Source organism: Schistocerca gregaria, chromosome 5, assembly GCF_023897955.1.
Source record: "Schistocerca gregaria isolate iqSchGreg1 chromosome 5, iqSchGreg1.2, whole genome shotgun sequence".
Classification (NCBI taxonomy): domain Eukaryota; kingdom Metazoa; phylum Arthropoda; class Insecta; order Orthoptera; family Acrididae; genus Schistocerca; species Schistocerca gregaria.
Genome location: NC_064924.1, coordinates 49,480,301 through 49,492,360, shown reverse-complemented (window position 1 = coordinate 49,492,360; position 12,060 = coordinate 49,480,301). Strand labels below are relative to the sequence as shown.

Genomic DNA, 12,060 nt, shown 5'->3' with positions numbered 1-12,060 from the left:
ACAAAACTGTCATCCAATATCTTTGACATCCATTTGAGATAGTCTTAGAATATATTCTGAGTTCAAACATAAAGAGATATCTTTAACAGAATAACCTCCTCCATGCCAGCTAGCATGAGTTCGGGAATGTCAATCATGTGAAACCCAACTTGCACTTTTCTCACAGGACATACTGAAAGCCATGGATCAAGGCAGTCAGGTGGATACAGTATTTCTCAGTTTCTGAAAAGCATTTCAGTCGGTAACACATCTACACTTATTATGGAAAGTATGATCATATTGCATATCAAGCAAAATTTACAACTGGTTTGAGGATTTTGTGGTAGGGAGGACAAGCATGTTATCTTATATGGTGAGTAATTGACAGATGCAGAAGTAAGTTTGGGTGTACCCCAGGGAAGTGTGTTGGGACCTTTGCTATTCATTCATCTTGTTTATTAATGACCTAATGGACAATATTAAATATAACCTCATATCTCATTGAGTACTGTCTAAAGAAGGTGTGCAAATATTCAGTCAGATGTTCATAAGATTTCAAAGTGGTGCAGTGACTGGAAACTTACTTTAAATGTTCAGAAATGTGTAACCAGCCTTTAAATGAAATTGCTTTCTAATCAGTTGTCAACCCATCTTAGAATTTTACTCAAGTGTGCTGGATCTGTAACAATAAAACTAACAAGGGGCATTGAAAGTATACAGAGAAGAGCAGCTCAAAAGGTTACAGGTTTTTTTGACCGATAGGAGACTGTCAAGGAGATGCTGAAAGACCTGAACTGGTGGACTCTTGAAGATAGACAAACTATCCCAATAAAATGTTCTTACAAAATTTCAAGAATGGGCTTTAAATTATGTCTCTGGGAATATACTACAAATCCCTCTTACTGCTCCCTTAGGGCCCTTGAGGACAAGGTTAGATGAATAACTATGTGCACAGTCATTCAGACAGTCATTTTTTCCATGTTCCATGAGGGAATGGAATGAGAAAAAGCCCTAACTGACAGGTACAATGGGACATACCCTCTGCCATGCTCTACACTATGCTTAGTGGAGTATAGATGTAGATATAGGTGTAGTTGTAGAAAATGAGGGTTCCGTGTTAATTTATTATCAAATCTAATTCCTAAAAAAAATTGCATTTCATTTCTATATTGGTGATTATTGATTGGCTGACACACATATCCTGCATTTTTTAAAAATATTTTTAAAAACAGTAACCCTTTTTCATTGAACCAAGATGTTGCACTTTCTTTCACCAGATCCATATTGTTTATAAAATCCTCAAATACAGGGTTTATGGAAAGAAAAGCTGCATCATCTGCATACATACATACAGTCCAGTCACATTAATGTGACCACCTGTCAGAAGCCTGAATATCCCCTTTTTGCAGTGTGGATGTGCAGGAGCTTCTAGAAGATATCAGCAAGGATGTGAAGCCATACTGACTCCAGTACCATGGCTGGCTGTGCTAGATATCTGGGCTGAGGATTCATTGAGTGAACAGCTTGATCAAGATGGTTTCACAGATCCTTGATTGTGTTTAAATCCAGGGAGTTTTGTGGCTTGGGAAGTATAGTAGACTCATCATGATGTTCTTCAAACCACTCATGTACACTGCAAGCTGTGTGATATGTTTCATTGTCCTGCTAATAGATGCCACAATGCCGAGGAAAGAACAAACTGTATGTAGAAGTTGACATGGTGCCCAAGGATAGCTCCATACTTGAGCTGATATGTTGTGCCTTCCAGAGTGATGAAATCACCCAGGGAATCCCACAAAAACATTCCTCAGACTGTAGTGCTTCCACCTCAATCCTGCACCCTTATGACAATTGTTGCAAGGGGCATACACACCAATGGGCATCCATCTGTTGGAGAATTAAATGCGATTCACCAGAAAAGGCCACCTGCCTGCATTCAATGAAGAGTGTGTCTTCAGGTCATGAAAGTCATGAAAAAGTAATGAAAATGAACAGGTGGTTATAAAAGTAATGAAATGGTAATGAAATTGAGTGGGCTGTCATGAATTTTGTTTTGTGTGTTGGTTATGTGTGGTTTTAGAAGGGAGTAGTGAGTTTTTTGTATCCCAAAAAATGTTGTATCCAGGAGCAGAGTCTGTGCTACTGCAGTTTGCAACCTTGAAGGACAAGTATGGATGCAGAAATTTGGAGGCATGGCTGTGTTGAGCTATATGTGGTTATTTTCAGAAATGCGTGCCCAAATATTTTGCAAAAACTGTATCTAAAAATAGCAGGCATTGAGAAGAGTCCTTTGAAATTAAAGATAGTCAAAGGAAGTTCATGTCTCCATCCAAAGTTGTGCAGAACTCCATTTAGAGATATTCTCAAGTGACAATTGCAGTGGAAGAATTCATGTGAAAACAGCATATGACTCCACCAATAGGTGACATAGTGAAGAGAGAATATTTTTAAATGAATATTCTGAATAAAACTGAAGCATTTCAGTTATTAGAAGGACAAACTTGATCACTTTCTGATGAATTTACACACACACACACACACACACACACACACACACACACACACACACACACACACACAAAGTATGAATTATGACTTAATCAAGTTTGTGCAGAAGCTGTTATGCATGTGTCATGAAAATGCTGCAGTTGGTAGAGGCTTTTCTGCTAACAAAGAAGTTTTAATTGAAAAATTAAAAGAAGATACAATTGTTACAGAAAGAATTGTTTCCAATGCAATACAAACGTTAGTTGATTTACTTAGTAGTAAGAAAGAACTGAATGTGGACATTACAAAATCAATGATTCTTGCTCTGAAGAATACAACAACAAAAATAATCAATTATTGACAATACAATGTAAATGGATAGATAAAAAAATCTTCTCACCAAGTGGTGACAGGAGTGCACACACACAAAAAGGTTTAGCTTTTACAAGCTTTTCGAGCCAGTGGCTCCTTCTTCTACATTTCATGTAGTGATATTCAGTTTAAAGAACTTGACATTCCAAAGTTTCTCATGAGAAAGGGTTTCACTTCACAACTCACCAACCTGAACATTCACTGTAGATACTCTACAAGTCAGTAGGTTCTGTTCACCAGTCTCCAGACTCTCACACATCCATGAGAATAAAACATCATATAATACTACAAAAAATTGTTTCACTGTTCCAATGACCCTGTGCCTAAGTATTCAAACACAGCATATCAACATTTGTGCTCAACCATGCAACTCAAATTTATGTCACTTTCCACCAAACAATTGTGCTGAACAGTAAACACTAAAACACAGTTTAGGTATTAGGTGAAAATGATGATGAAAGATAACTAGTCAGTCAGACTTCATTTTTTGTAATTTTTTGCTGTTGATCAACGTATCTTCAGACTCTGGTACATAATTAAATTTCCATACTGGCATATAGATGGATCAGCTAATGCACTAGTTAATGGAAGGACAAAGTAATGGACAGAAAGACTTAAGATGCAGTAAAATATTCTGTGTATACTGTCTGTTGTGATCTTCCATCAAAATGAAGTACCCACATTCAGAATTTTTCATAATACAGTGATAATCTATTTATTTATTTTATACTAGTAACCTATTTTCTGCCTTGAATTCATTCTCACGACAGTGTACTGAGAATGCATATGGCACATATGAGGATAAATATGATCTGGCATTATTAGTACAATTTCAGAGAATATTCCATCAGTAATCTGACACAAGTAGCATTTTCCTGGAAAAAGTTATTATCATAACTTCTTGTCCTTTACATGGTAATGGGCTCACAGTTTACACTGAGCATGCAAAACAATTTTATGAAACATTTGAAGTTCCTTTTAATGTTCATCAGATTTTTTCTTCCTGTTTCGTGTAGCATCCTAAGGATCAACAGAACTTAACAAAATGTGATTTCAAGTAAGAGTTTTTATGGAAAGTCCTATTTTTAAAAAAAATGTATATCTGTGAGTGTAAAATAGTAATTTACCATGATGATTTCAGAAAATACCTAAGGAGGCTAAAGTACGGCAAGAACAGTTTACAAAGAAGTTCAAGCCAGTAAAAATAGCTGAAATGGATGAAATGTTTCCCTTGGTAAGTATGATTTTATAGAATTTCAAGCATAAAGCCACAGTTTAACTCTGCTGTAGAATATATACTGATAGGAATCCTCCCAACAGATCGAACCATTGTGATAAATTTACACAGGGAACCAATTTTTATCTTACTCAGGGTTGCATCAAGAGTCAAACTGAAGTCATAATGCAGTGCAAAATATAGTTTTAGCCTGCCTGGGATGTTAACTGACATATTCAGATACTGAATAGCACATGCAAAAACAAAATGAATTGCAATGAATTTCACACATTTTGTGTTCAATTGTCTTGTGGCAGTCATTTTGTTCAGACAGGTTTCTTAAATGAATGAACTGTTTATTATATTAACCAGACTTCCAATAATACACTCTAAGAGAAAAAAAAAAAAAAACAAAGAAAAAAATTAGGCACAGTGAAGAAATTCTCTGAATGTGACAGAAATCAGTAGATGTGATGCACATGTACAGACAACCAAATGATTACAATTTCAAGAGAAAAAGATTCACAAATTGAGCAAGTAAATAATGCATTGACCCATGACTGGCCCTTGTTGAAGCAATTACTTGGCTTGGCTCTGACTGACAGAGTTTTTGGACGTCCTCATGAGGTATTTTGTGCCAGATTATGTCCAGGTGGCACTTTAGATCAACAGAATACCAAGATGGTTGGATGACCCCACCTATAAGACTCCAAATTGGGAGAGATCTGTTGACCTTGCTGGCCAAGTTAGGGTTTAGCAAGCACAAAGACAAGAAGCAGAAGCACTTTCATATGTGCTGGTGGGCATTATCCTGCCGAAATGTGAGCCCGAGATGGCTTGCTATGAAGGGCAACAAAATGTGGAATAGAATATTGTTGGCATACCATGGTAAGCCAAGACAGTGGTAAGACAGCCAAATGGACCCTGTTATGAAATGAAATGGCACTCCAGATCATCACTCCTTGTTGTTAAGTGGTATGGTGGATGACAATCAGGCAGGTATCACACAGCATCTCCAGACACATTTCCACTGGTCATCAGAGCTCAGTTTTAATTGGAACTCATCACTGAAGACAATTCTATGCCAGTCAATGATATGCCAGGCTAAATACATGTCTGTAGGTGCCTTGGACAGTGGTGGTGCAACAACCAGACTACCACCCACCATACAGCACAACAACCAGGAATTATGATCTGGAGCACCATTTTATTTCTTAGCAGGACCCCTTTGGTTGCAGCATGCAGCACTCTTATAGCAAATCAGTATGCTGACAATATTCTATGTCCCATTTTGTTGCCTGTCATGGCAAGCCATCCTGAGCTTACATTTAAGCAAGATAATGTACACCTGCACATGGCAAAAGTTTCTACTGTTTCTCTTAATGGTGGCCATGTTCTAACGTGGACAGCAGTGTTGCCACATCTCTCCCCAACTGAGAACATTTGGAGCATTGTGGGTAGGACCTTTCAACCAGCTCAAGATTTTGGTGATCTAGTGCACCAATTGGATAGAATTTGGTACAGTATCCCTCAGGAGGAGGACATCCAACAACTCTATCAGTCAATGCCAAACTGAATAACTACTTGCATAAGGGCCAGATGTGGATCAACGTGTTATTGACTTGCTCAATTTGTAAAGCCCTTTTTCTTGAATAAATAATCCAATTTTTCCTAAATGGTAATCATTGATTTATCTGCATATGCACACCACATCTACCAATTTCCATCCCATTTGAGTAATTCCTTCATGGTGAATTATTTCTGTCTCTCTCTCTCTCTCTCTCTCTCTTAGAGTGTTATTATGGAAAAGAAATGTTGCAGTTTTTGATTTTTTTAAAAGATTTTTTTGTCAGAAAAATCAATGAAAACTGTGACATTTGGAAATCCATAGAAAACTAACAAATGAAAGGTAAGTTTATACAGCTAAGTGAAAAAGACATAAAACATAGTTGAAGCAAAAAGTAACATAATTTTGTGGGGAGCACCTACAGGCTGATTTAATTTTCCATAAATGATAGTTTGCTAATTAGTGGTATTCCTGCAAAATAGAGAGAAAAGTGCACAAAAATATAAAAGAATAAATGATAATAATTATACAAAAAAGATAATCCACTTGAGAAAACTATGAAATTGCAAGAAGACAGAAGGGGAGTCATAACTTCAAGGAGTGAAATTCCAGTACTTTTGATAGACAAATTTAAAAACAGAGAAAAGTATTCCTAGCCTTCAGAATCTTGATTCCTTCATTTGGGAGGAAAAAGTGGTAGTCTTAGGAAGAGTGGCAAGCAGAAGCTACTCACCCATATCCTAGATTGACATGCATCCATCTTTTGTGAGGACTAGGAGAGAGAAACTTGAAGGAGCAGGCACCATAGAAAGTGGAAGATAAAAGGTGCTTCATTACTAAACACTTTACCTGCTTCAGTCCAGAGCTGACAGAAGGAGAGAGTGAGGACTAAATTTGGATTAACAGGAAGAAAAATGAGAAGTAGAATAAATAAAGTAATTAAGAACTGAGTGCAAAATAGAAAAGAAAGAGATACAGATGTCAAAATTAGGGAAGTGAAGATAAAAAAGAAAAAAAGGAAGTGAAGTAAATAATGAAATACCACATATGAAACAAAATAATACCAATAAAATAATTTTGCTACTAAAAAATCATTTCAAATTAAAATACCTCTTGAAACAAATATGCCCTCCTCCATTTCTAAATTTTTTCTTGTTGTTTTAATTTTTCATTGTTACATATCTTTTTCATTGACAGTGTTTCATTATACAGGAGGGTCAGAAAGAGTCTGAAAAGCTTGTAAGGATGTTGAAAGGATAGGGTGTAGGTTGTGTTGAAAAACAGGTGTTAAGAAAAAATCTGATATGTTGCATCGTTTCTGAGTTAATTAGCACTGAAGTTAGCCAGGCAGACCGTAGTGCATGAATGATCAGATGGTGTGCCAGGTGCAATTAGTGTCAGTTGTTCTCATAGCATAGATGACAGCATATGAGACTGCTGAGCCTTTGGCTCAGGTTTGATCCTCAACTTCGTCCCATGCCCAATATTTGCATTACTCTCTAGTTTGCTTTTAGGATACCAAATGAATAATATGTTTGGTGACACCATCTCTTGTGGACCACTTGAATTGGTGCATGCAGTGGCCTGATTGGCTAACTTCAGTGCTTATTAACTCAGAAACGGTGCAGTGTATCGTTTTTTTTTTTTTTCTTAACTATGTTGCTGCCAATGTTAATCGCAGAATATGTCATCGCTATCAGCTGCCTGTAGTTAGTTTGCTTGCTTATCATTTTATCTCATTTGTTCATAAAAACACACAGTATTCGTGCAGTTATCATTCATCTTTCACAACTGACACTGTCTACAGTTGAGCACATATATATTGTGAAATAAATGATACACAATTTGGAAAGTACTTTGTAGCATTTATCACTACAATAATTATGCAGTTTTTACACAAAGTCACAGTGTAGGTAGGACGTTAACCTGCAACACACCTGTCTGCATCGATAGCTTGTGACTTCACTGATTTATCAGCACCACTCCTTGAAGTGGAGGGCTGTAACTCATATGAAACTAACAACCCCATGTTCTTCAGACTAAACACATAAGGATTCCAGGAGAGCACTTTCTGAATAACATATGAAAAGATTGGTGTAGGAGGGGGCCATCATGGTTCCCATTGCAATGCCACTTTTTAAGTCTGTCTTCCAAATATGAAATAATCAACCTTAAATATAAAATAAACTGTTCTAATAGCCCTTGAGAAACAAGGCCTTGATTGAACCTATGATTAGATGCTTAATAATATACATTTCATACCACAGTTTACAGTATACTTCATCATAATAATGGTAAATTTAACGCTGAAGAAGGAGTCAGAGAAGGAGATTCCGTGTTACCAAAATAAATCACAGTGGCCATAGATAAAGTTTTCAGAACCTTATACTGCATAAATGAAGGAGAATTATGTTAGTGGAACATATCTGACCCACTTTTGTTTTTTAAATGTCATTGCTACTAGTGTATATAGACTTAAAGTATGTATAAACTTCAACAACTAATGAAAGATGTCAGCAGACTGAGTGTAACAGTAGGCCTACAGATCAGACTAAAACATAAAGTTTACTGTCAGTGTTCATTACCATTCTTAATCTTTAGCGGTGAGACATGGGTTTTACATGCATTCAAAAAAGTAAGATTGACCTCAGGGACCTACTGAGTGATGCATGCTTGGAATTATCAGGAGACTCACAAATACAAACAAATGGATCAGTAAATAGACTGGCATAAAAGATGTAATTATGGCAGTAATGAAAATGAAATGGAGGTTTGTAGGACTGTGCCAAATGAATAGATGACAGACAGACAAATAAAAGTTCTTTTACTGAATTTCAAGAGATAAGAAAGAGCTGAGATGCTATAGTGGGGGTGCATAGATGATGTTAGAAACTTATTGGTATGATGTGGATACATGTACAGGGTGTCCAGAAAAGGGCTCCCTGATTTCAAAATTAAATATCTCGAAAACAAAGATCGATAGAGGAATGCAGTAAATGGCATGTTTATTGTGAAATCTGTAAGAAGTTTATACAGCAGTTTGAAATAATAGTTACAAAAGCTGCTAACAGATGGCACTGTACACTGTACAGCTCATATCAGCGTACATAAGTGAAATAATCGTATGAAAGCAATCTTTGCAAACAATCACATCACAATGTTTTCAAAATGTTCACCACTGGCACTACAGAGGTGGTGCAAACGAAGAATGAAATTCGCCATCACATTTCGTAGTGTCTCAGCCAAAATGGATTCACATGCCACAGAGATCACCAATTCAAGCCCGTCCAGCATGGCGGGATGCTTCAGGTAGACCATTTCTTTCACTGTGCCCCACAAAAAAAGTCACAGGGAGTTAAATCCAGCGAATAAGGAGGCCAATCCATGCCTGCACAAGTAAATTTGGGATATTCCAAAGCAATGACTCAATTCCTGAAGTATTCCTCAAGAAAGCGAAACACATGTTCTGTCCCATGTGGTCGGGCTCCATCTTGCATAACCATTCAGTACCTGATCGATCCTCTAACGCTTGCTGTGTGGCGACAAATTGTTGCAAAATTGCAACATAACATGCACCAGTGACCATTTCTCGAATGAAAAAAGGGCCAATAATGCCCATGCAGTAACTTTAGGAGAATACAGGAGTTTCGCTTCACGCCAGTATGGCTTTTCAGTACCCCAAAATCGCCAGTTCTGCTTATTCACGTATCCATTCAGGTGGGAGTGTGCTTCACCTGTAAACCAGATTCAGCCAACATCGAATCCTTCACTATCCATCATTGTGAGTATCTGATTATCAAAGGCAACCCTGTGTTTCACAGCTCGTACAGGTATGGCCTGGTGCGTTTGAATTTTGAATGGAAACATGTGTAGGCTCTTTCTCAGTATTTTCTGCATGCTGGAACGCTTCAAACCAGTCTCAGATGCAATTCTACAGATGGATGACATTGGATTTTGCTGAATAATTCCAGAAACTGTGGCGATATTTTCAGGCATAACTGCGGTTTGCTTGTGGCCAACATGCCCCACTAGATCATCAGTTACGCTGCCTGTTCATTGAAATTTTGTGAAGAGTGTACAAATGGTTTGTGCATTGGGTCCTTTTGGAACATTAAATCATGCTTGAAAACTTCGCCTTGTTGCTGTAGGACTCTCTTCTAACCTGCGGTACTCTAGCACCAGAAAAACACATTGTTCAATGGAGTACATGGTTTTAATCTCTTCCTTCGGTACGCTAATCTCCTTTCACGTTTCAATAGTGGAACTGATTGCGCTGGGCTTTGGATCACTATTTATACTAGGCATTACATTTGATGATTACAGCGCCATCTGTTAGCAGCTTTTGTAACTATTATTTCAAACTGCTGTATAAACTTCTTACAGCTTTCACAATAAACATACCATTATCTGCATTCCTCTATCGATCTTTGTTTTTGAGATACTTAATTTTGAAATCAGGGAGTCCTTTTCTGGACACCCTATAGCTGCTTTGTGTAATATGTGGCTGAATCTAGAGGAAGCCTTTGACTGCTGGTGGATATCAAATGGCTGCTGACAGTGATAATGATTGTGATTATGATTATGATTATGATGAATGATGACACTGCAGTATGAAATGGATTAAGGTGAGCAGTAAATATATCACAATTTTGGTGGCAGGTAATCAGTATTGTTTATTTATCTGCATTTTTCCTTGAAAGGAGCCATAAAAAAGATGGCTTTTAAACCAAATAAAACCATTGATGTAGAAACTTCAATCTGCCATTTTTAATTTTACTCTTTGCTGAAAGTAATTGTATTTTGTCCTGGTGTTGTTGTAATGTACATCACAGCACCAAATAATGTCAGTTGATTGCAGGGTGTTACTGAGGTAGTGGAGAGAAAAGCCCCCACCAAGGACACTGACATAGGATGGGGATGATAGGGGTAGAGGAGGGGGTTGGGGGTGAGGATGGAGATGGGGATGGGGGGGGGGGGGGGATGAGATGAAGCCTTTCCATCGGCCCAGAACTGACAATGCACACTTTTGTCACAGTAGCATGTCTACATTGTCATTTTATCCAAGTAGCATCATAAATAGATACAGGTAACTACTACCAAGCAGACATCTGTTAATAACATGGTAGCACTGCACTTACTTAGTTCATACCTCTGCTGCCTTCACAGTTCGCTCATATTCAACAATGTAGTTCATACTGCTACAGTTGGTGAGTAGATGCTAAAGGAAATATAGGTTTTTACAAAGGTTCCTAGTTTATGCTGACTGAAGTCTGGTGAGGGGCATGACAATGGTATAAACAATCAAAAGCAGTGGAGGGGGTGTGTAATTTAATTGCCCCTGCTGTCAGTAGTTCTGCAGCTTGGTTGGTACAGTCCTTTTGCATAAATTAAAAAGAATTAAAGAATAAGCCTTCTGTGGATGACTGATAATGTTACAGGAGCTGTTATTGTCTCCACACAGCACACTTGTTTATCCCTTTCCTTTTATGTCTGATTATTAATTTATGCACTATTAAAGATTAATAATTTGAAAGACAAAATAAAATCTATTATTTCTTATAAATAATACTAAAGTAATGAACAGTGGTTGCCATAACAGCAAGTTATAGATTTTGTTTTACTTTCAATTTTTTTTTTTTTTTTTTTTTTTTTTTTTTTTGTAGAAAATACATACAATCTGTTGTACTCAGTAAATCAGTTTGGCACACAATGTTAAAGGTAACAGGAAGTGAATCACCTACCACAGAAAAGAAGTTGCTCTATTGAAGTGACATCTTTGCAACTAATCGTGTCACTGGGCTTTCGTAACTAAAATACAAATAACATTGGCAACATTGTAGATAAAAACTAATACTCATTTATGACGAGCACATATTGCAATGTAATAAAAGTTCTGAAAATAGTCACAGAGATAACAAATTAATCTAATACCTCAGTCTGGACTTCTGAAAGACAGTTTATACTTCAGGCTCAGTTTATGATAAACAGTTTGTCACTCAGTGTGAACTATCTGATAACAGCTCATTGACAGCTATTGGGCTATAGCAGTAAAGTAACTGGAACTGGACAGCAACTGGCAGAGTGAAGATTTGTGGAACCTTTTATCCACAGACAGTTGAAAAATCATCATCTATGCTCTATTTGACAGATGTAGGAAATAATTCCTTGTATCAGCTCTGTGTGTGGTGGCTATATGACTGTTTACAGATAGATAGAACTGTTTTAATGTCTTTTGGCAGAAGCATAATAAAGTTCCTGTTATTTATGCCATCTATGTGGTGACTTTTTGGAACTATGTGATGCCACTCTGGAGAATGTGTGGCTAGTGGTTTTGGCTGTGTACTGTGTGTGGCAGTGTATACAGCATCCCCCTGGAGTGCAGGGGAGGGGAAAGCAGATGAAGTTTGCTTTATTAGTTTCATGTTTCTATGTCTGTCAA

The 12,060-nt window shown here is 37.3% G+C and overlaps 1 protein-coding gene across 1 annotated transcript in view; it reads left to right on the top strand.

Moving 5' to 3' along the window:
• LOC126272391 (uncharacterized) overlaps window positions 1-12,060 on the top strand; it is a 288,157-nt gene that overhangs the window by 158,456 nt on the left and 117,641 nt on the right. Inside the window, exon 8 of the mRNA XM_049975214.1 lies at window positions 3,980-4,072. Coding sequence (XP_049831171.1) covers window positions 3,980-4,072 — 93 coding nt within the window. The remainder of the gene's footprint in view (window positions 1-3,979; window positions 4,073-12,060) is intronic.